General features: G+C 36.4%; 1 protein-coding gene across 9 annotated transcripts in view; it reads right to left on the reverse strand.

Annotated features, from left to right (window-relative positions):
- elmo1 (engulfment and cell motility 1 (ced-12 homolog, C. elegans)) overlaps positions 1 to 26,062 on the reverse strand; it is a 160,004-nt gene that overhangs the window by 77,990 nt on the left and 55,952 nt on the right. For 7 of the 9 annotated variants that reach the window (XM_088601706.1, XM_088601702.1, XM_088601703.1 and 4 more), the window contains 8 exons: positions 25,655 to 25,806; positions 24,462 to 24,540; positions 20,288 to 20,332; positions 19,024 to 19,074; positions 18,295 to 18,417; positions 17,224 to 17,352; positions 10,200 to 10,304; positions 4,462 to 4,570 (listed from right to left, as the gene is read on the reverse strand). In XM_088601706.1, the coding sequence (XP_088457832.1) occupies positions 4,462 to 4,570; positions 10,200 to 10,304; positions 17,224 to 17,352; positions 18,295 to 18,417; positions 19,024 to 19,074; positions 20,288 to 20,332; positions 24,462 to 24,540; positions 25,655 to 25,806 (793 nt within the window). The remainder of the gene's footprint in view (positions 1 to 4,461; positions 4,571 to 10,199; positions 10,305 to 17,223; positions 17,353 to 18,294; positions 18,418 to 19,023; positions 19,075 to 20,287; positions 20,333 to 24,461; positions 24,541 to 25,654; positions 25,807 to 26,062) is intronic. The other 2 variants (XM_088601709.1, XM_088601708.1) reach the window with 1 other exon arrangement.

Below are 26,062 nucleotides of genomic sequence, written 5' to 3' on the forward strand. Positions count from 1 at the left end.
TGAAACTATCTTAAAATGCAGTAGATGTGTTCCAACTGACGTTAACTTGTTGACTGCAGTTAAATAAAAAACTCAGAGCACTTCCAATTATTTCTAGATGAAAAACACGTGAGCTTCTTAGAAGGTCTTTTCTGAATTCTTGGTCATCCATTTCTTGTAGACCTAACAAGCATAATCAAAAACTTACTCGAATGAATTAGTAGTTAACACAGCACTGGTCCATTTGCACTACATTCTCATGAATAATGATCGATTTCAGCAACATTTTGTGAACCAAAATACTGCTTTAGCAATACTCTAATCCTGCAGTTTTGCCTCAGAAAGTCTTTTGGAATTACTGCTAATTTGGCATCTGTGCACCAGTGTTACAACAATTTTTTTGCTTATCCTTATTTTTTGTGCAGTGATTTCTTGATTCTCAGGGATCCTGAAATGTGTACAGTATCTGTAGCCTGAGTCTCTTGTGACTCAGAAATTCTTGCTGACCACCTCTATTCCTGAGTTCTTAAGACCGATCCCTAGCTTGTCTGCCCCATGATGCAGTCGTTTGACCTATATTTAGATGCTTTAACAACACACACACTTAAGATTGCCTAGTGAAGCAGAGATGCACCTGGATCCCTACTGCTGTCATATCAAGAGTAATCCCAAGAGAAAGCAGAACCACTGGAATAAGAAATCCAAAATGAGACTTGGGTCGCACCTGCTGCCTTCACACTTCCGACCTATATTAAAACAGAGGATGAGGCCCATGCAAACTTTTCCAAATTTACAAAACACTTGCAGTTTATTGCTTTGGTCTAAGAAAATCTGTTTTAACACTGTCAATCTATTTCTAAATGCTGAACTGTGTGCCTCGATGGTCTTTAAATCTGATATTCCTGGCAGTGTAACGTTTTGTGCTCTTCTCACTTTGATGCTCAGACTCAATACACAATCACCTTAAACCTACAGAAGCTCTCCCATGCCTCACTCACGTGTCCCAGGTTGTGCGTTCCCAGCTGCTGGCACATCTTTCCCTCGTGCTCTGCCACCACTGACTTAACTCATTAATACCGTTCCACCTGATGCATCTTCTCATTCTATGCCTTGCATCTACAGAGTGAGGGCCCCTTCACTACACCCCTGCTCTCTGGACCACTCATTGCCAGAGGCCAGTGGACAGACAGACCCTTTTCTACTGATGCCCACACCTTACTGTTCTTACACATATACCAGCATCAGTGGTGCCCTCACACAAACACCACCACATAACCACTTCCTGAGCCTTCTCTCTCTCTCCAAGTGGGAGGAGCCCACTACCACACCTTACACTGTGGCACACGCCTCACACTAGCACTCCCTGGACAGCACTGACCTCCCATAGCTGAGTCTCATTAACTCATAAGCTCCACTCAGCTGCTAACTTTGCTAACAAGAGCTCCGCCAACTCAAGGATCCCACACACTTGATGGCATTACATAGCATATACTGTACATGTCAGAACAACATACAGAAGCCTCCAAAAATATAAAGGTCCTCAATAAACTCTAATTAGAAGTCTTTAAGTCTTTTAATACGAGTGTGTATTTAGTATTTTTATAGAAACAGAAAGACTTTCCAATTAAAAAAATACTGTGTATAAACAAAATAACTGTCAAAAATGTTTAATCAATTTCTATATTTCTTGTAGTTTTTGAACACGCAGAAAAATGCTGACGCATATTTTCTTTGCTCAATCAACTTTTAGTGACAGTGTGTCAAGGAAATGAATACATTTTGAGGCTAAGGCTTCTAAAAGAGCACCAGTATGAAAGCCCAGAAATAACTAGTGTAACTAGAGAAGCAACATTATCTGAAGTTCTGACATCATTAGTTTAATTAGTCAAAGATGTTCACCTAAGAGGTTAGTTCCTGTGACAGTTTTCAGAATAAGAGTTGTGGGTGCAAATTAATTTGAAAAATGCAAATAAAGCAAACAATAGAAAATCGGAAACATCTACCCCCAAGGCATTCAGTCAGTATTCATAAAGGTAGGCTGGAGTTTTTCAAGATTTTTTTTTCTATTTAGTAAAATATGTTCCAGTTTTGTTTCTCCTTAGGTGTGGTTAAGCCAGGAATAAAGCTCTACAATTTAGCCACAAGCTGCAACAAATAAATTATTCATTAGGATAAATTAGGTAACCCACCACTGCATTCATCTCTTTGTTTAATAATTTAATCTATTTCAAACAATACCTATAAAAAAACCTATAACCGAGTTCTCAGCCAGTTATAGAAGCACAAAGCTTCCTCTGGCTTTACATCTGTCACTGAACAGATAGGGAACAGAAACAAAGCTTCTGGATATATTAATCAACAGGCTTATTAATAGACATTTTGGACCATATTTCACAGCATAATCTAAATAATATGCAAATTTAAATCTCTTTTTTTACTGATATTAAGTCATACTAGACAAATACTGTAACCTCAATAAAATATTACAGGGGCAGAAACATCCTTGTATCAGCAAAATCACAGATTCTTGGTTACCCAACAGATATACATTTACACCAATGACCTAACGACCCTTACATAATAATGAAAAAATCTCAAACAGAGTCCCTTATCATTTTGTTTGTGATGTACAAGAAAGTGGTGAACTACTTAGGAATGAAATGTGCATAGGTTTACTGAAAAGTAGAATGCGTTCCTTGTCAATATACCATTTAATAAGATTTCAGAATAATTTAATGAAGTCTTTGGCATACATTTTAAAATTCATGAACCATGTCTCAATCTGTTCACTTATAATAAAGTGAACTAGATAAACTAAATAAGTAACTAATGTTTACACAACTAAATCAGCCATAAAGAATTTTCATTAATGTATGACTTTGAGATGCACAGAAAGGATCATTTACTGAAGTATTTAGTGAGTATAACATGTACAAATTATTTCTCTAGTCATAAAATGTTAAAAAGCAGAGTGACAGAAAAGGATTTTCTTATATTAGTATCTGAATATTATGAAACCACACGGCTTCTAAATCTTATGCCTCAAAATTACAGTTATGTGGCTGACAAATATTTTAGGAGAACATTCTTAGTGAAAGAGCATTTGACACTTTATGGTAATATCTGGAAAAAGATTTTTCATTGTGACATAATTATGTATAATACAAATGTACGGTATTTACTGTAACATTTACTGTAACATTTGGATAGCATGATTCGTTTTTAATGAGTTATTCTTAAAAGGATGTTTCAATCATTCACGGCAAAAACTCTTTCAGTTTGAACTGACAATGTAAAACTGTTTTATTTTCTTCATAAAAACAAAGTAAATAACTTTACTCTTAGTAACAAGGACAAAATTGGACATTCAATCAATAATTTGAATCCCTTTACAGATCATAAATTCTTCCACATGGCTCTGAGGGATCGGTCAAACACCCAGATAGGTGTAAGGTACATTGACATACAGATAATTGCTGGATTAATGCAGAGGTGACCAAGACTGACTCTAATCTGCAATTTATCTGAACACCCATTGCCTGACAATACAGATCAGCTATGCAGCTTAGGAGAAAAAAGGCTAACATTAGGCTCGCTTAATTATTTATTGACTGAATCCAATGGAATTGTATAATAGGGCCTTTTATCCAAACAGCATGAGACACTGAATGTGCTAGTATTTTCTTACAGTCTGCCAAATGGTCTTCAGGTTTTATTTTTCTTTATAATGCAATGACTTTGCTATAGTAACTACTAGCTCACCCCTGGCGCACCTGATGCAATTTTGTGCTATCAAGTGGGCTTTCCACAAGAGATATCACTAAATGTAATTTCAATGCTATTCCAGTCTAATGGCTAAGAAGACACACTGAGGAGGGTGAAACTGAGTAAAATAACAGATGAAACAATTCTCACTATATCACAAACCTGATTTTTTTCTACTATTTAAAACATTTTATACTGGATTCTTCAATTCCTACAAAGGAGAAAGAAAGCTAAAACAACTTGCAATTGATATTGGCCCTCCGTCCCCTCATTAGGGATCTTTTAACCAGAGACTAATTAAAACCAGTAAAATAACATTTTAAACAGAAGATGGTTCCGTTTTTAAGCCCCAAACTTTAATTGAAATAGAAAGGATATGGGGAAGAGGATTAAGTGAATCAGGAAAATGGCTATAACTGGAATTCATGTTAACACCATTCTACTTTCATGCTAGTGTTAAGAGATCATTGAAAGACTCATGAGCTGAAAAAGCAGATCACCTCTAAGCTTGTTCTTAACTGAACAACTAACAAGTTGACAACTAAAGCAATTACTTTTTAAAGGTGTCATTTTTTCTGGAACATAACAGCCAACCTTCCAGTGCTTTTGCAGATGAGCATCAAGGCAAGGTACTGTCTATGCTAATGATTACCTGGAAATGGGTTGAAGGCCCATCTATGTTCAAATGCCCCCACATTTCTGATAATTTACACTTACGTAGTTCTCCGACTTTGAGGATTTCGCAAAGCATCTTGGTGAGCTCAATGCTGCTTCGGCCGAAAGGGCACTCGTGTTTGTCCTCCCGGCTGCTGTTTTCTAGAACAATCTGAAGCAAAAAGAATGGAAGAGTCTCAAGGAAAATGCAGAACGCCCGTCATGTTGTATAGGAATGAGGTACAGTTATAAATCAAATTTGGAAAGCCGTTCAAAGCATAATTAGCAGCCAAAAGATGGCACCGATATCAAGAGCAAGATGGTTTCCAACACTAATATGTCACCATTTTGTGCACAACAACCACCTCTAGGGGTATAATCTTCTTTCTGTAAAATCATTTTGCATTACAAATTGTTTCTTCTTTCCTGATCCTACAAATAAATTGTGGTATTTGTGATTTAACATGCCAGTCGGTACTTTCCAACTTAATCCATAAAGTGTATGAATCCCCCTACTGATATTTTTAAACAAAGATTTCTCTTGAACCACACCTGAGAGAAAATGCAGTTTTGTCAGGTCTCACTGGTATTGATATTCTTCCAAACCCCATACTGTACTACTACAAATTTGTGATAACAAACCTGATCTGGTTTTAACTGTAATGAGGAGCTGGATATAGGCTAGCCTGTCCCTAGTCCACATCTAGATAAATCTGCAATATTCAACTGGTCAAGACTGTTACCAATTTTCTTTTATAATGGACTTTCGTGTATGTTATATAAAGGTAATACCTAAAATATCCATGTTGCATTTTGCCATTTGTGGCCTGCAGCATTAAAGGGGAACTATAGTCACAATTTCTCAAACCACTCAGACCACTTATCAAAACTCAGTGTTAAAATAAATGAATTGACAGTATCGCAAAATTCCATTGACATGAAAAAGAAACACTTACATTTCAAACCTGTGGAAGCATTCTCGATTTAAAATGTACTGTCAAAACACCTAAATATATTTGCAACATATGCTTATATTTGAGACATATTTCAATTAAAAAGTGGACTGATTTAATTAATCAGTCAAAGTCCATTGTTAAAGAAAGTCCATTAGCCTGTCAATAACTAACTCTAATGTTCAATGTACACTATAAAAATAATAAATTGATGCCTCTATCATACATGGTGTCCTTCAAACTCAATCACAGATGAAAAACCTTCACCCTGTGCATAATCGCAAAAAATGTAACTAGAAGCCTATTCTTAATTACCTTCTCAGATTTGAAATAATACTAATGTGGCCTTGGTTTATAAGCACTAGCTGTAAGTTAAACCCCCTGCTGAAATAAGAATTCCTAATGTGTATAAGTGATGTGCTGTATAAAGAGCTCGGCAAAGATATGCCCCATGCTAACTACCAAAGATTAATGAACACAATTTTGTGCCACTTGTGAAGATTTGTAAGTCTGCCACTGTGCTCAAGATGAGAAAATGTCAGTTTTCTTCATACAAATCTTAAGAATAAACCGAAAAACCGTGCATGAAAAGAATTACTCGTATCAAAGAAAGAGAAACTGTTTTAGAAAATAATGTAATCTTTCTCCTTTAATCTACTCATTCAGGGGCTAGTCATCATTCAATTGAATTACATAACATTTATAAGTTTGAAAAATTCTGAAAAGGCATTTCGTTTGCAAATAAGATGTAAGGTTAAACTGGGTTCATGATTAAAAATGTAAAATATCACACAGACTTAAGTAATAATGAGATTTCTCCAGCTCAGGATTTTCTCTTGAGGCAACCCAAATATTATCACATTAATTATTTTAAAAAGGTATTGGGCCTTTGGGAACTGTGTCATAGCGTGAATCAACATGGTGCATCACAAAAAGGAATGTCAGGAATACATCACATTTCTAAAGCTTCCTGACTACTTGGTTTTAATGAAAATACCACCTGAAGTCTTTATATCTGATTCATGTAGAGCTTTTCAGTCTAATACTTGTCATCTGTTGTTGACAATAACAGATCAGAAATCAAGAGCTCAACATCTCCATCTTGGAAAATGTGATGAAAGCCAAATATCACTATGCTACCTCACAGCAAGCCATCTTAGTCTTAAAGGCCAGAGTCTCAATGCCACAGTCCATGAAATATTTACTAATCTTGACAGAATTTTCTAATTCTGCTGTAACCATTCTGCTCATTCATTCAGACAAATGGACAAGATAAAGCCTTTACGTATAACAGCACTGTTGTCTTTTATGAAACCAGTAGCACATCTTCGTGTATTTTATGTTGTATAAAACAAATGAGTAAAACTTTAGATAAGAGGCTGCACTTGGCATATATAAATGTTTTATAAATCAAATATATTTACAATGTATTAAAATCGATATAAATGTGATTAAAAATTATACTGCAGATTAATGGGTCTAACACAATTATTTCTTAAATTAACAATGTAATGAATTTATACATTTCTTCTCAACATATAGTAAAACCCTCAATTTCAAACATATGACCAAACAGCAAAATAAACATTTCCTTAAACAGTTAATGAGAAAACATAATTGTATCAAAGCCCACAAAGATTATCCTGTATACTGCCTTCAGGGAGCAAACACAGGCCTGTTAAATAATTAATATAAACACTTATTTTAGATGTTAAGTGTTTGGGCAAGATCGGTGCTAATGATGTTACCTTCATTTTAAGAAAATACAATACTAACAGCTTTAAAAATATTGTCTTCTCAACCTAAAAAAAACAGCCGTAGCCAGTTGTGAAGATCATATTGGTAGGGAAGTGGTTTTATTTCCTTTTGTAAAAATGTCAGATCTTATAATGGCTTCATAAGGAATCACAATCGAAATAGCTATTAAAGAATACTGGATGCCTTCTGCTTTATCACTGAAAACAGCCTGGGGCAGCCATTGGCAGAAGATATAGAAAAATGAAATGGATTTTTCCATATACTGTACTTGTGGTGTGAGCTTTTCTAAGCAGGTACAGTATGATAATGAAACAGTGATACAGTTAACCAAATACACTATATTTTAATAATGGGCAGGCAAGTTTAAGTAACTGCATTTAACTTCATTGTGTCTTGTCAACCTGTCAACCTCAGGCACAGTAGATGAAATGTTATTGTAGACTAAATGTTAAAATTACAATTTATTTAATTTTTAGAAAGAGAGTATCACTCAATTTCAAAATTACAGAGTCCTTTTATTGAGAACTGGATAAATCCTGCTAACAATTCTCCATGGACTAATTTAAAAAGTCTTTTAAAAAATGCAATAAAATATTTTAGTACAAGAAGTCACTTCATAAATAAATGGCAAACCTGACACGCTCACAAAAAATATTTGTCATCTGCTGGCAGACAATTTTATTTAATTCAGGCCAAAACAGTATTTTGAACAGTATAACATATTCTTCACTAATATGTAATTGTTTTCTAATTGTGATCTGCTACTCTAACCATTTACTGTGCTCATGGACACTCACTAAAGTACAATGGTATAGATTAATGATGTATGTACGCCACTAAGCATGGACCTGTGCCTTGCAAGAATATTCATATCCTTCCTATGGTGTTTCATATTGTGACGTTATTGTTTCCATTGGCGGACACACAAGCTACCAGCCTGTGACAGTGTCCGTTGAAAATATTTTTAGAAAGCAAAACACTTTCCTTAGGCTTACCTTTTACATTTTCCTTTGTTTAGCCTTTCTCTGATCCTTTGCAGCAAGTCCACATATAATATATTTGCTGCAGCTATAAGCAGTTTCTTCAGTATAAATAAAATGCAAAATTTAAACTGCCAAAGCCATTGTGCTTGTAAGTTGATTCCCAAACTAAGCAAAATGTAAGTATCAGGGTCTTCGGGGTACATGAAGTTATGAAGTCAACTGGATTTTTGTTAATGCACTAAATGCCATTCATTTGATTCTTGTTTTCAACACTGGCTAAAACATAAGGAATAATAAGCAGAGACTGTTCAGTCACCAAGACAAATAGATGCTTTGTATTGGAAAAATTAACACCAAATCACAACCCTGACCTTTCTTCATAGCATGAGTTAAAATAATACTGTTAACTCTACAATTTGGGTATCCTGGCTCCAACTAAACTACATTCCATTTCTGCGCCAGCAAACTGCACATCAGTTTCGTCACTATAAACATCTGAGTGAGGACTACAGCCGGAGTGATCCAACGCTTCTCTCTTCCAGTGTCATCTCCCCTAGTAAGGGGGATACGTAAGGGCAGAGTTCCCAACTTTCAGGAGTCCTGGGGGAGAGCCAAGGGTTAATGCGCTTCTCTGTTCTGTTGCCAGTTCTCATTATCTTCAGTCTATTGTCCAAGTTCTGAATTAAAAATGAATGCATGCATATGTACACAATTCGTCACAATACTGAACGTGTTTTTATGCAAAAAAACACACTTTGAACTTGTACAAATTGTTCCCGTTGGGGTTTTAAAACCATTTAACTTCAAAGAATTTGTTTTTTAATTTCCTAAAAGACACTAACAAGTATTGGCGGACCATGTTGTCAAAAATGATTGTTTCCAGAGCGTCTTTACAGTACTTTACTTCTTTGGAAAAGAGTTATCATACGTCCATTTGTGACTAAGGTACCACGTAGCATGGCTGAAGGCTATTATGTGGCCCATTGGCTGTTTGCTTTATACAAAAATGGAAAAAAATTAGCATGTAAAAAAAATAGGGACTACATTGAAATGAAAGTATACAGTATCCTATCTTAGCATTACCATATGTCTAATGCAAAAAAAAAAAACTTCGACAGCACCTTGTTCTGAGCTTTGTTCTGTGTTACAACACAGAGACACCATTTTGGAAGACTATCTGGTTAACCAATATAAAGAGTTTCTCAGAAATGGCAAAAGGTATGATTCTAGACCACACGGTCAAGATTAATTTCTCTCTTGTTTCAGCATCTCGACAGCAGGCAGATGTCTGAGGATGAAAGCAACACTGGAAGATTTAAGTTTTTAATTAAGCCTCTAATGAATTAAAGCAGGTTGTTCTTGAAAGAAGGTACAGGTACAAATTTGCTCATTCCCAATCTGGCCTGCATGACGGGGTCTTGTATGGAAGTAGAGCAGAGTGGGATGAATCCATGCCGAAGGCTGTCAAGTGCAGCTTTCAAATTAGCAGCGCGATGCGCCAGGATCGTGAGGTGAACCGAGCTAATGATGAGCCTCTCCCTGCCCCCTGCCCAAGTATCCACATCTCAGCATGGGCTTCTTTTTGGATCATAACAAACACTTCCTGTTCTGTGCTGGCAGCATGGAGAATGACTGGCTGGTTACAACTTTACAGGCTCACTTTATAGTCAGTTTTATTGCCTATTTTAATACAGTGGGGCGTACTATTCATGGAGGCAGAGAAAAAGTGCAGGCTGGATGCAGAGAAGAGATTCATGTGGTTTCTTTAGGAGGATTTCTCTAGGTTTGTGATTACTGCTGTTTCTTTTAGTTGATCAATGTCATTTAATTTAAAGCCAAAACATTATAACTTTAATTACCATACAACGTGGGTAACTTGTTTATTTTAACCATACACATTCGATAAACTGCAGTACATTATGTGACAGCACAGAGGTAGATTTAAGACTCTGAAAAGTTTGCTATTTCAACAGTTCTCTGCACCAAATCAAGGTAAGCAAACAGCAAGCAAAAGTGGAGGATCAGGATTAAGATAAGGGGACGGATTACAGTTTCGGGTATGATTAATATTATAATATATTAGGTATTGCATGCTGCAAGACCTTACCCGAATGTAGGCATCCTGATGGTGCTTGGCAAAGTACAGCATATTATCCAAAGCCAACATTCCTGGGGGGATCTGAGTGAAATCCACAGCTGGATTGACATGATTCTAGGAGAAAAAAAAATTAAATGAATACAAAACCAGAAACAACACAGCATCCCCAGCCCCCACCAAAGTGTTCACAAGCCGCTCTTAATCTGATAGTAAAAGCATGTTTTAGTCACCATCTGTCCTCCTCTTATTCAATTTTAATCCGCTATAAAACACAGTGGCACTTCTGCATCAGGCAGAGAATAAGGCCGAGCGAAGGTGGGGCACGGCTCGGGACAAAACAGGTTTCAGACAACGGGGATTATTTTCAAACATTACTTAACTTTGCATATGGAACATGTACCGTGCCTTGCAAAATGATTCAGTCCCTTGCATACATTGTCACATTTTTTATTAATAACAGCAATTTAACACGGCAAAACTAATGCTCACAGTCAACACTACCCCTACGGTCAGTCATGGTGACGGTTCAAGACTGAAGGAAATATGAACAGAGCAAAGTAAAGGGAAAAACTCAAAACCTGCTGAAGACTTACAACCACAACCCGAGTCCAAAGCTACACTAGAATGGCTTAAAAATAAGAAGAAAGTGAATGTCACTGAGTGGCTTTGTCAGTGTTCTGACCTCGGTGGAATGACTTGAGTACTGTTGTCCATAAGCAATTCCCAAGCAACTTGGTATTCAGCCAATCAGCCAAGAAGAATGACAAAAAATTGCACCATGCCATGCAAAAGTTCTGGCTGTAATTACTGCCAAAGGAGTCTCCCACCAAATATTGAGTTCATGGGTCTGAATGCTTATGCAATTAAAATATTTCATTTTATTTAATTGCTCTCTTTGGTTTTTGCTGACATTTACTTAACTTACCCTTCAATCTTCAATTTGAGCTTTCACGTTTTAAATACAATTTTAATTTAAAAAATGTGCTTGCACCTTTTTGTGATTTCACAAAATGGGACACTAACAGGAATGATCTGAATATGTTTGCTAGGAACAGTTACATCATTTTATGCAGTATCATAACTCAGCATTTGGAAAATTCCTAATATACAGTATAATTCTAACAAGTCAGTGATATGTTTCTTCATTTAATTCTTCCTCTAATTGCTCAAACTTAATCACAGGTAGGAAAGGCAAAATATAAAAGACAGAACATTTTCTAGGGTTTTTCTCAGTGATGTGTAGTAATAACTCCTTTGAAATTAACTGGGTAGAAAAAGGATGTTTGCTAAAGACAACAGTGTTATCGGAAAACATAACGAATGATGGTGAGGTTTTAGCTACTTGTTCTTCTGCAGAATGTTAAAAAAACAAGGGAAAACATCAGCTTTATTTTTAGAACAAAAATTGTCAGAACATCCCAGCTAAAATGACAATCATGTTAAGAACAAAAGTCTGAAATGTCCTCTTAACTTTCTTTCATGTTTTTAGAGCCTTTGCTACATGTCATGTATCGTACTGTATGTGCAACACCGCTGAAGAACTGACTGCCCTTATTAGCTTTACAGGTAAAACATTATGCTTCTTAAAGTATTTAGTCTAACACTTAACACAGACTACTAATAAAAGTAAATTCAATCAGTAAGGAACACATTAATAAGTGCAATAAGTTGTAACAAGAGTTCATTAAAGATAATTTAATTTTACAAGAAAATTAAATGTAATGGTTCATTTGTCTTACTGTAAAATTAAAAGTCTGGATCAAGCCAAAATAAGAAAAAAAAGTAAAAAGAGTTCTTATCATCTAATTGTGTACTATTTAAGTTATCAATAATACAGAGAAAAGTCACTTTTAACTACATAATACCCAAGTATATGTAAGACGGCAATATTTACATTCATTTTGTGAATGTCCTTAACCAAATGATAGGAAATTTAATATTGCAGTTTTTTAAGTAGAGTTAAGTATCCTTGTGTCCTTACAGCTCTCTATTCTATCCTTGAATGCATGCTAACCTTAATCATTATGTTAATTCTTATTAGAATGAAATAATTAATACTTGTACTTTTCTAATGTTATCTCCATATACCTGTACACTGTACATTACAAGTTGCCTTGGATAAGGACATCTGCGAACAATCGCTACAATAATAAAATATGTCCTTCTAACCTACATAGATACACGGTATCCATACATATCATCATTTATTTGCATTATTTACATCAAGATGGTATTTCACATGCCTCTCCGGGTACAAATAGCTGTCTTTAGGGTGACAGTGATTAGACATATATCATGAGAGAAAAATTGTTTTTCACATACACATAAGTGCACCTTCCAACAGGACAACGGAGTGTGTCCTTCCTGCAGGAAGACACATTTATTCTGTCAGTTGACAGAATTACTGCTTCCAGAAAGTTGATCATGAATCTGGTCCAGTTTTAAGGCTTTCATCGACATTGTGGCTTCTTTCTACTTAACAGCCACTTTACTTTCTACCCTTGTTTTCTATGTGTTAGTTACTAACGAGAGTCAATGCCGTTTTAGGGATTTAAAAAAGGGTGTCTAGAGGGATTTAATTTTCCATGATCTGCTAGCTGTAAACAGTAATCTTACATAAAAGTTCACCAAACCACTGAAACTGAAAGGCTGCAAAATCTGAACATTTTAAATTAAATCATAAAGTTCCCTTTTTGTATCCATTACCAGTTACTAACAAATAATGCTTCAAGTCTTCTGTACAAAGTGTTGTATAAGAGGTTTGTAGAGAAAACATCACCTCTGCCTGAAAACCAATTGCCCTGATACAAACAGAATTTGAATTGAATTCACAACGCAAACTTTTTTCATGAGGCAGTTGCTCTGCACGCTTGTCTTCCTGATTAAGACTGAAATTGGATTGTCTGTGCAGAGCTTTTGACTCCCTGCAAGTCATTCCTTAGACAGCTGTTTTGGAATCAGAGGCAAATTAAACAGGACACACAAAGAGTGATTAGTGATATCAGGAAGATGTCTGAAGAGCATATATCAACACACAGATTGGCCTGAAACTGTTTCTTACTAAATGTGCACCACAGGGTTTAAAAAAAAGCACATTAAAACAAAGAACTACAAAATATGACTTATCAGAGACAGAGCCATGAAATTCTTCTTGGCTACCATCAGCCTGCAGAACTTATTGAGGTGACAGCTAAGAAGAATTTGTTAATGTTAGTCGAGCTTTTACCAATGACAAGTAGCGGATGGCATGCCGCACACACACAGAGAAAACAAAAGATGAAAAACGGAAAGTGAAAATGCCTTCAGAAAGCAATTTTTCTTTAGACATTTTAGTTTGACAATTTCCACAAGAAACGAGCGTTGCAGCTCATGAAAGGACAAATTGATTTTGATTTTTCAGTACAGCATCTCTCATCTTCCATTCCATATACGCCTCCATACCATGGCCCAGAAATGGCCTGCTGGTACAGCTACAGGCTTGTCTGCTGTAGTCTGTCAGCTCTGTGCCTTCTGATTACATAATGCCTCTAAAAGCAGTGAAATTTGGAATTCTAACCTGCAATGAAATTGCTGCTGACCTTTTATCGGAAACCGTTCATTTGCTTAGCAGATGCCCTTATCCAGTGCTTCTTACTTATATATTGACGTTACTTTAGGTAAGTAGAAGAGACAATCATTTAATTACAGCAAGAACAAATTTGCAAAATAATAACAAGACCGAAACAAATTGAAAGTGGAATGCAAATGCTTTGGTCGAGCAAATTGATGAAAGACAGCCTAAGAGTACATAGTTCCTGTTGCCACCGAATAGGTGCAACACGCAAGTCACATTACATTAGTGAGACAGAGTGTAAGAGTGATTGAAGAATGTAATTCAGTGAGGAGAATTAGACATAGGCGCTGTCTTAACAGACAAGTCTTGAACGGGAGCTGTAAAGTAGTCGGGGCCTGAACATTTCAAATTTCTAAGGGTAGTTCATTCCGGCACAGAGGTACAAGGGCAGAGAATGAATGGGCTCTGATCATTCTGATTCTGTAGCAGACTTAAGTAGAAAGTGCTGTCAAAGCAATTGTGGTCAGCTTCCTGGTTTAGAATAGCTCACCTAACATCTAAAAAAAAATCAGTATAAGCTTGAGGAAGCAGTAGCCTCCATTAGAGATGTAAGACAGATGGTACTGTACATATTTAGTCCTGAAGAAACTTTGTAAGAATTACCATGGATGAGGGCCTACTAAAGGAAATTTTCTTTTCATTTAATTTCCTCACAAAATGATCATGGAGAAAATACCCTGTCATTTCAGAGTTCAACCACACATTAAGAGAAGTAACATGTATTAATTATATTTGTGTGTCCGAATCTTAAATGTCCTGAAACAGGTCTGAGAGAAGAAAAAAGCACAGAAGTTGAAGGGGTCATATATGATTATTTTAAGACGGGATTTAACAATCCTGCTGAATTAAGTAAAAATATGCTGAATACTCTTTGGAAAGTCATATCTTTAGAAAAGATAAATGAATGCTTTAATTTACAAAAGGACAGTCACCCTATTTCATCCAAGACTCATCATGTGCTTTTTAATTGTTTTACTGCTTTCTAGGATTTTCTCAATACTGATATATCATATGTTTTTGTGTCATCGCATAAATTGCTTGTCTCTATAACATCTTGAAAAGTGAGTTCTGCTAAAAATACTGTACAATAATGATGGTAATCCAAGTGGTCTGCATTTTATAATCAGAAAACAAAACCCTGAGCAACCACATTATTCAAGGCAAGAAATGCTTCTACATCATTCCACAGGATTAGAGTTCAAAGCTCCATAACTGTAGAGTTTATTTTGTTTCTGAACTTTTTAAAAAATGTTTTTTCAAGATATAAAATAAATAACCTGCTGAGCTCTCGTCAGTAATTAAAGAGGTTTTCATTCTGGTTATGCAATGTTGTATAATTCGCTTATAGTGGAATGTAGGTGTTTTGGAGGACAACAACAAATTCAATTCTCATTTTCTATTCCTTCAGTATCTCACATTTGGCTTCCGATGTTTTAAACAGCTGAGCAGCTTAACCCCGTTAGTTCTTTCGGAAAAGTGATTGCATACACAGTGCAGATATTTGTGTCTCACCAGATACAGGCATAAGACATAGGGAGCTCCTAACTGACCAGCAAGTGTACAAATTAACAGTACCAGCATTGTTTGCTTTCCAGCAGATCTTTGAATCATTCAGTCCTGTTTTTAATTCCTGAATGCAGTAACCACTGAGTTGACTTTTTTCCTTCAAAATAATACAATAGGTCAGTGGATTAAATGAACAGGAAGGTACAGAGAAGAGAGAAGAATACAAAAAACAGAGTTCTAAAAACTATACACTCTCTTTGACACAGTATCATATTTTAGGTAGTTGTATTTGATAAAGAGAACAGTTGAAGTGAAGTTGACAACCTCTTGGTTGACAATAAAGTGCTGTTTTGTCTTAGGCTTGATTTTTTTCAGGCTATAGAGCCTATTTGAAAATCATGATCAAAATAATGAAACAATTAACACAATGGAATAAAAGGAATATATTCTGTAGATTCTTTATCAATTTTTATACTTCTGCTAGCTTTATATGGCAAGGCTCCTTTAACACTTACTGATGACAAATGACTTACAGTGCACTCCACATTTTGCGCAGTGTCTGGCTGTGCCACAGAGAGACTGTGGATACTTAAAATATTGCATATAAGTGATGCAAAATAAAGTAAATGAAAGCTGCAAAGTAGGTCATGCATTATGAAGCTATCTATAGAAAGTGAAGGGCACTCAATCATTCTGACAACAGCTAACAATGGTACCCTCAGCAGGGCAGCCATAGTAAACAAGATTGTGTCAGAGGCTATCATACACTGTCTCACCAACCAAAACTTGTAATTGATGCTTTTATAACACCACACCCAACACAGAAAAAATCCCTAGCTAGTTCTTACCACACACATTAAAAACTAATGCTACACTGCCCTCTAGTCAAGAGTACCTAAAATACCAAACAGGGTAGAAAAACAATGAGAGACAATCACACGCACAACTGTGTTTAAAAACACCACAGAATCTCCTGCATTCTTAATGTTCGTCATTATTGTCATCTCTGCTACAGGTCTAACACAAACCTTTTCTGTTTGCAGAGAATTCTTGGGTCACAACTATACAGTATAAGCAGTGGATTCTACACAAACCTATACACCTCCTCTTTGACATATGCAGTCTTTGTTTCTCCACAGCTTGCAGCAAATCATTTGTATAATGCTTAAGATGGTTAAGTAATACACTGATTCTTGAATAATGGTGACCTCTCACTGCTTTAACCTTTTATATGATTCACCCATCACTACGAACATGACATTTGTGGCTGATGGAGCTTGCTCTAATTCCTTCCAGACGGCTCCCAGGTCCACTCAGCCTGCTTTCCAAATGAGTACCAGGGGCTAATCCTTCCGGGGATAATAGGCTGGCCGGAGTGTGATGCTGACCACATCACCTCCACCTCCAGTGTCGGATGGTTGAGAAAAATAGTGGCCCTAGTCCCCCCATTCCTCCCATGGGCCTTGATGGCCTGAAAAGCGACTTGCCTCCCTTACAACAACTGTTTGGAAGACATTTCTACTCCTTACTGTGATTATTAGTACTTCTACTATTATCAGGTGGGTAGCTGCGTCAGCATGCGTAGGCTGCAAAGGAACAAGTAATAGGTTTATTCCATGCTGAAAAAAAGAAGAAAGAGAACACAACGTTTCGGCCGTGGAGCCTTCTTCAGTTGGGAAGACTTCTACTATTATTGTCAGTTTGCAAGGTTACACAACGGAGGACGTGTCTCTTTTGGCCCAATCTCTTTTGCACACAGAATGTTGGTAGATATTTTAAAGAACTATTTAACTTAAGCTCTACAAACACAGCCGTGCAAACAAATTAAAATTTTAAGGAACAAGTCAGACTGACACAGCTGAAGAAAACATCTAACAGAAGATGTGAGAAAACCAATGCGCCAAGGATGCTTACCATGAAGCCTAACTTTTTGTAGTCCCTGGTGTACATAGATTTGCGTTTCTCTATGCTGCCGCTGTTATTCGGTTCACACTCAACATCAAATGCAATCCTGCGAAGTTCAAATATAATGTCCCTTTGGGCCTGAAAAGAAAAGGCAAATATTTCATAAGAAGCAGCAACTTGGACTGATTGCGGTTATGTGTTCCTGCTGTACTGTGAAATCAAACTAAACAATCAGAGATATGGAAAGAATTCATCAATTTCAAAACACATTAAGACATTCCATGTGTCAACATACTGTGCTCCACACATTCCACTGCATTTTTGCAAAAGTCTCGTGCTGGTTCAGATCAAAAAAGGAAGGCGTTGAATGGGAAGCCAGAACTAATCCGATATTGTCTGTAGAAGACTTCATAAAACTTTAAGAAGAAAGAATTAAGTAAGCAGGAACTCAACTTTTGTCCCACTGTATCATTGTCAATTTTTACTGCAATAACCTGAAAAGGTAACATAGCACATACCTGGGAAGGTAGTACAAACAGGATTTCTTTTGTTTCTACAGTGTATATGAATTTATACTGGCTCTACATCTTCCAAATTCTCTAGCCAGTGATAGCATACATTTAATTCTACAGGCAGAACAGCTCTAACAACTGAACGAGCTGGAAGATGTACTGTTATAACAGTGCTTTTCCCTGAGAGAAAAAATATTTTTCCCTGTAAGACAATCTGATAAAAATGAAAAATTATTAAGCATCTGAAACAATTTAGCATTTAACGTTTAGATTGCTGTAACATATTAATTATGCACTTGAATACAATTATCAACTGTGTCCCACAATTTCCAGTGCAATGCCAAACGTTGTGCATTCCTGTTTTGTTTAATTTCTTTTTTATCTTGCATGCTTTACCTCCAAGGAGCAAAAATGAAATAGGTTTCTTTTTTTGCAATAAGCAAAAGCATAAAACCAACACTACAGAGCTGAAAGTAACTGCCAGCTTTATGTACAGATATAAAAAAAGTATTTTCATTGAATGACTAAATATAAAAGGAAACAAGAGCATTATATTTGGTAGCCATACCTGATCCTGAGGATCCATCTTTGTCATCATCCTGTCTTCCAGCAGGTTGAAGGTAAGAACCTGAAGAACGTAGAGCTGATGGGCCATCTCAGAGTTAATTGACCTGTTGCTTCGTATTACATGCTGCAGAACAAAGGGTCAGCATTAGGAACACTGTGAAAGAGCATCCACCGGCTCCAGATTCATGTGGGAGACAAGAGTTGCTTATGTACAAAAAGCTCCTGGAAGAACTATCTAGATGACCTTCCCCTTGATTTTGCTGAATATTCCAAAAATACAGATCAGTGAGATGGTTAAAATTCTGGTAAAAATTATGTCTGCTCACATAGTAAATACAGTTCCACCTTATCTGTTACAGACCAGTTTGATAGTCAGTGGTAAGCAAGCAGAGCCTAGAATTACTTCCAGTGAAGAGAGGAATAGGTGAAAATGTAAGATTGTTGCTTTTTGCTCCAGTCCTCAGCCGGTTTCAATATGCCTGAGTTACGTTGCGGATAAAACAAAAACAAGGACTTTACTTAATGAGTTCAGTCTGAGATAGTGAGAAATCTGTGGAATTGTTAGATATAGTACAGTATATCACATTATCTAAAAAAAAACACTTGAAAGCAAGTGAATATACTGTTTCATTTTTTTTATAACCATGATTAACCACCTTTATTAAGCATGAAAATCAATTTAAACATACTATAGACCTCTAGCCTGGAAGATAAGTAAATTTCCACTCACACTTAAAATAATAGATCGGAGCTGCTTCTGTGCCAAGATGTTTGCCATTTCCTACAAAGACAGGAAAACCAATTATTAGTAATAGGAAAAAAAAAGTGTGGGGACCTCTGAAGACTCAAGTCTAACACAGGATAAAAGAAAACCAATAAAAGATAAATAAAATAGACCTGCAGCTAAGGTGCAGGACTGACAGTTGTAAAATCTCATGTTTCACATGCATGCTGATAACAAAATACATTTTTTTTAAAAATCATTAAATATTTTAAAATAATTGAATACATATTTATAACATAAAATTTAATTTAAATAAAACTCAGAGTGTCTCTGTCATTTCTGATAGTACTAAAGGCTACAATGAAGTAGGAGAAGGGCTGTTATTTCCTTGTGTCCTGGAATAACTAAAGGAAAGATTCATTGTAGCACACTGTTGGTATTGAATTTAGGAATAAACTAATAAGCAAAATATAAAGAGCTGAAAGTACAGTAAATGGTGCCAGCTGGTTATCTACAAACTCCTTCAGTTAACTAATTAACATCATTAATTAATCTCAGACAGTTATGGCTTTCATTGGGAAAAGGGAAAGATCAGGAACCACTGACATATAACCTCAAAATGAGCCCACTGGATTAAAAGTATGTCACGAAACTCATCACTGTTATGATTAATGAAACAAAGGAGAAATTAAATATACAAAGTTGAGCTGCTTTTCAAAAAGAAAGTTAAGTCCTGAATCCAAACTGCACTTACAGCACTAATAATAACAGTAATACACATCTGAACTCATATATAGCATAATGATCCCTTGAATGATAACTGCACTAGGACAATACTGCATGTTTTATTATAGGATATCAGAATAAATCTGTGGGGCATGTACTTTTTGTGATGGGGAAAATGCTGAAAATGTAATTATCTAGGACTAATAAAAATACTAACACTTTTGATATGATCTGGTATCTTTATTAATACTCAGAGACGGTCCTTTCTCCAACAGACATGATAAAAGAGTCAAATTGACATCAGAAATGCATAAACACTTCTTATGGTAATTACTGCTCCTAACCATTGTTACTGTGACATAAGAAACACTTCTAAAGGAAGCATACTCATTATAGCTTTAGTTTGGTCACATTTTGTGGTATCACACCAATACAGTTTGGTGATCTGAAATGAAATGCAATGTGTAGCCTTTGCACAGCAAGAGAAAAGAGAAGCAGGTGACCCGCAGAAGAGTTTCAGAGACTGTTCTCACAGTGAACTTACTGTAAGAGGACAATCGAGGATGTTCACATTGTCCTCCACATCAAGCTAATGAAAAGCGTGCAGAAAAAAAAAGAGAGAGAAAAGCAGCAAAGCCTTTTATTAGAAACAAATCCCAAAGCCTTTCCAAGTGAAACCAACAGGAATTTATGACAGAGCAAATAGAAGTCAAGATCATGCATGCAGGCATATTTTTACTACAGACTGACAACTCCCTATTGTGAAAGACAAGCATATCACTCTTAACAACGCAGTTAGTGCCACAAGTCTAATTGTCTGTTACATCCAAAGAGCCCACAGATGCCAGTTTATTTAGTTATTAACTTTCTTTTTCTTGCTTGATTGTGTCTGATGCAGTCCATCTGACTTTCATATAACCGTTTTTGAGTTATTATCTTCAAACAGTCTAAACATAAAAATGGTTCAGTGCTCTGTATGTGTGCTGTACAAAGAACGAGTTTCCTTACTAGCAAAAACTATTTTGAATAAGGAATTTAGGAATGATTATCATATTAAAAAATACAAAACTATATCTTCATAATTTATTCAAACAAACATTACTGCACAGGATAGTTATGCTACTGCACTAAAACTTTGACATACTATACTCATTGATTATCCAATATGGGGATCTCTTTACATCCATATTCTTTATTTTAGCTGTTATCTTTCTGGTGTGAAGTTTTGAAAAATGCCCCAAATTTATAAGCAAAACATCCTAACTTTCAGTTTTCTTTTGAGTAGAAGTCAAATAGGAACAAGCAGTCATAAGCCCTGATTAAATTGGCATGAAGTGGTCTCCATCTTGTGTATATATAGCAGACATTTGACTCTTAAAGTAGGTTTCTCTACTCCTAGACTATTAAGAAGAGGTCTACCAGGTGTATACAGAATAGCTAGGGATCATGACAAAGTTACAAGCGACCCAGGAAGCAAAGAAGCGATAAACCCTTTCAAGCGATAAACGCCATGGACAAGAAAACCTCTCCACCTCTTTCAAAATCCTACAATATTTTTCACCCTTTAACACACAGAGCGGTGGCTCTGTGGTTAAGGAGCTGCGTCTGTGGCTAGAAGGTTGCTGGTTCATATCTCATGGCCAGCAGAGGAATCCTACTCCGTTGGGCCCCTGAGCAAGGCCCTTAACCCCAGCTGCTCCAGGAGCACCGTATAAATGGCTGACCCTGCGTTCTGACCCCCAGCTTCTCTTTCCCTGTCTGTGTGCCTGTGTGTCTCATGGAGAGCAAGCTGGGGTATGCGAAAAGACAAATTCCTAATGCAAGAAATTGTGTATGGCCCATAAAGTGATCTTATCTTATACAGTAGAATTCTTTGGAATTACAGTAATTGGACCATATACCTGTAGAGAAAGGTTTAGTTGCCTTGACGTCACTAAAACCAAAATAAAAAGAAAACAAGTACTGCTTGGCTGAACAGCTTTATAGCTCTCATCAGTAAAGCCAGGATGCTGGCAGCTTCATCAGGGAAATGTATTACTCCACTGTCTATAAGCAAGTGCTTCACTGCTGAGCTTCTGTACACTGCCAGATAAGTCATTACAAGGCAAGGCAGTAAATTATGCGCTTTAAAACTAGAGCAAAGAAATTTGTGAAGAAAGTGGAAAAAGTGGACCCTTCAGGAAGTTAGCCTCTTTCTTTGCTGAAGTACATTCAGATTATTGCTCTGAATAAACTAAATACCTCCAGGTTCAAAATTTGGGTAATTTTTTAAAGAGTAAATCGTTAAAGGAATAGCTATGTCCTACATAATTTGTATGCAAATTTCCCCCCCATTTTTCTGTACACTATTTTATAGGCCTACGTTTTCGTTAACTCTCTGCTTGTATATGTTAATGGATTACTATGCTAATTAGCTGCTATTATAAATAATGACATCATAATCCAGCCATTTTCTAAACTGCTTCATCCAATTTAGGGTCACAGGGGAACCGGAGCCTATCCTGGCAAGCAACAAGAGCAGGGCAGGATACACCCTGGATGGGATGCACAAACAGACGGAAACACACACACTCACTTATAACAGGGCCAGTTTGTCCCAGAAGTCAATGAACCTACCAGTGGACTTTGGGACAAAACCCGTGCAAAAACATTAGGAGAACATACAAACTCCACACCAAGAGCACCCCAGATTCGGAACTGAACCCAGGGTACCAGCTCTGCAAGACAGCAATGTTAACCACTGTGCCACCATGTTGTCCATAACTTAATAATAAATAAAGCTCTATGAGAGGAAATACTGCAGAAGGGTTTAAATCCCCTTTTCCAGTGGCACAGCTTCGCCACAAGGGCTCAAAAGTTGGTTGCTCAGGCTGTTTTGGAAACCTTCCTGAGAAATTCCAGTCTCCCAACCCGCCTGGCACTGGCACAGTAGTCAGAGGGCTAAGTGCTAGAGTTAAAGACCTTCATTGTCACACAGTGCCCGTCAGCCCCCGCCAGAGAAAAAAGGTGGAATTCCAGAGTTTGGAAGAGGAAGAAAAGATCGGGCCCAGCCTGTTGGAAAAAGTGCCAATTCTAAACTTCCACGTGAGCTGATTCAAGCTTTTCTTGAACACTGGAGTCTTCAGTGAAAAAGGATGTGCTAGTTGTAACTCAAAGTAACAAAAGCTGCAAGATTTTAGTATAAGAAACAAAAAAAACCCTAAAAAATATAACTGTGTATATTTCTTGTAAGATGTTTACGAAGTGTCTGAAAAGCTGCCCTTGGTTGATCTCCACTTCACTGTGTGCAACATCTTGTGCCAAAGATCAGGTAACTGTGGGGGATAACCAACAGATGCACACTGGGCAGTCTGTGCTCAGGTGTGCCATTGGCAGTGGCTATCAATGTGACACACCCCAATGTGAAAATGACTTCACCAATGGCACTGTGAGGAAAAGATACTTGCACTGCATACTCCCAGTCCATTAGACTGGAAACCCTTTTTCAAACTACTGTATGCTGTCTATAAAAGCAAAGGGAGTAATGCATACACAAATAACTGGAAGCCCAATTAAACAGCCTGAAACCTGAAAACCAGAAATTGGACACCATTTCATTTATCACCATTTGAAAGTTTAATACAATCTTTCTACAACATTTTATACAAACTAAAAGGTTCTAAGTGTGCAATGTGCCACTTGATCTGCCTGAGACTAAAATAACTGCCTACCAAAGAACAACTTAAAAGGCCACTTTAATCTGAAATGTACTAAAAATCCAAATTTTGTGATAATGAAAATCAAACTCAGGTGATCCTGCTACCTCATAGGTCTGTTGCTTTTGCTTGCTTGACTAATGGAGTCTAGATCGGGTAACACAGTAAGGCATTTTGCTGATATAGTGTAACTCCAACAGCTTTTAACTGCTTTTTTTTTTGAGCACACAGCTTTTTAAAATGCAATAAAAAACATTGTTACAATTATGATTTATTTGTTAAGGTTTGTTGAAAAACAGCATATTTGGATTCCACGAATCAGGCTTACCGAATCATTCAACCTGAATTGGAGTAGGGAACCATTTTAAATACAAGATGGTATTAATGATATTCATTTGATGTTTTGCAGATTTCACCTGCAGTTTGCAAAATTTTAATACCGTCTATCTTTACTCAATGTCCTCACCATTATATTCAAGTTTAGCTTCAGCTGCATTTTTCAAGTCTCATATTTATCACTACAGTTACTCTCCTCATAACAACCAGACAGTGATGGGACAGTTCCAGGAGAGTGTTGTGCAGATGCATCTCCAAAAACTTTTAGACTCACTCAATTACAATACTTATGTTAATAATATTGATAAAATTATTTTAAAACACTTAGGTTCTACTTTAATCCCTTCTAAAAACCTACAACATACAAGGAAGAATAGCTACATAACTCACCTCCATAAGCCAAGCAGGAATCAAAAGGAATTACATAAATTCCAGTATAATATATTTCCCAGTATTTCTTTAAAGATAGCTCTGCATTATTAAGATAGCACTAACAAAGCAGCAGAAGGTTAAAAGGATGAAATGTGAAGAAGTTCTAAATGATTGATGAAGGTTTTAAAATAGCATGTCTTTCATTCAATTACATTTATTAGGAGGCAGTAAATTGGTTGACTCATCTGGGGTTCATTTTTAATTTTCTGCTTGACCCACGCAGTAAACAATGGTAAGAAATAAAATCCCAGGTACCTGTCTCTTCTCTTCTGGTGCTTTCAGGAACAGTGCATTAATTACAGCAACAGCATATGTCTGAATGTCCTGATCATTCCTGCAATGAAGACACAATAATGTTCAGTCACAATCTTCAACCACTTAACTTCTAAGCACAGTATAAAAAAATCATTACAACAACCTGAAATTCATTACAACAACCTGAAAAGACCAAATGTTTCTGATCTTTACTCTATATTTTTACACGAGAAAGGATAAATCTATTTGTCTTTGAATACTGGTAAAAATGTGCATTTTATACTACATATGCATGTCAAAGAAATTACTGAAAACAAATAGAAAAGAATAGACATTGGATTTATGTACAGTATTTAGCTCATCTAGGCATTTAATCACAATTTGATGCTACATTGAAAGGCTAAATTTATAACTGTTGATATCTGTGTTATAGTAATTTTCCATACGGCTGGAACAGGGATATTATGACTGAATCAACTAGGATTTGGTAGACTGACAGATTTACTGCCTGTTTGTACTGCCGAAATTGTTTTTTGATTAAGCAGTTCATTTTTATGGTTAGTACCAAATCTAAGCACAGAAACCAGACATTGGATTGGATTGGACAATGTGAATTAAGGATGTTGTCCATAAAATTCTGATTTCTTCAAAACCTTCAGACTAAGATGTGCAAAACCGATATCCTACAAGAAATCTCAGTTTGATCTTGTTGTACGAGATGGCTGCAGTGGTTGTTACAATCAAGTTTGGTCCACTGAACATATGCCAAATCTTTTCGGACTTTTTCAGCAATTAAATTTTAAAAAGTATTTTAATTACCTATCCTATTTACAAATTTGTAGACTTAGAGCTTCTAATCTTATACAGCTGCAAATTGTCACTACTGATGGGATTCGGTTTCACTTGCTTATTATTACTGATTCAGGTCCATATCTGTCTGGAGCAAACTGGAAAAAAACCCATGCAGAATCCCAGCAGGAGTAATGCATATAAGCAGGAGTAAAGCAAATAATGCATGCCTTTTGTGGTTTTAAAGAAATAAACTATGATGAAATGGTTTATACTCAGCATTACTTTCTGAACGCATAAAAGGTGCATGAAATCAAATATACAATAAAAAGACATTGGATAAGAAATCTAGAGACTTAGTACATAGTTTACTGGTGAATATGGAAAAAACAAAGCAAGCTCACCCTTGTAGATGAGGTATGAGCTGACCAATTGTAATCTCCTGTGCCACCTTCTGGTAAAGATCATGGCTATTCAGGACCATGGATTCCAGAATGGCCAAAGATCTCTGCAGTACAGCAACGTCCATCGATGACTTGTTCACATAACTCGCTATCTGCATTTTAAAAAACAGGGGAAAACACTTAAATATTAGGGACTGCTTTTCATTACAGAAACAACTGGCAGGTTATCTTCCACGAATCCCACAACTACTCTACCCTCTCATTGTAGAGCAAGCCCGAAATAATAATTGTGCCAAAGAAATCCAACAAAGAACATTAGGGGTTCTGTATGGAAAATTAACCATTTTATTAAATTTAATATTCACTTGATTAATCAATTACCATAGCTCAGTAAGAATTTTATTTATA

The sequence above is a fragment of the Lepisosteus platostomus genome, chromosome 12, assembly GCF_059453375.1.
Source record: "Lepisosteus platostomus isolate fLepPlt1 chromosome 12, fLepPlt1.hap1, whole genome shotgun sequence".
Classification (NCBI taxonomy): domain Eukaryota; kingdom Metazoa; phylum Chordata; class Actinopteri; order Semionotiformes; family Lepisosteidae; genus Lepisosteus; species Lepisosteus platostomus.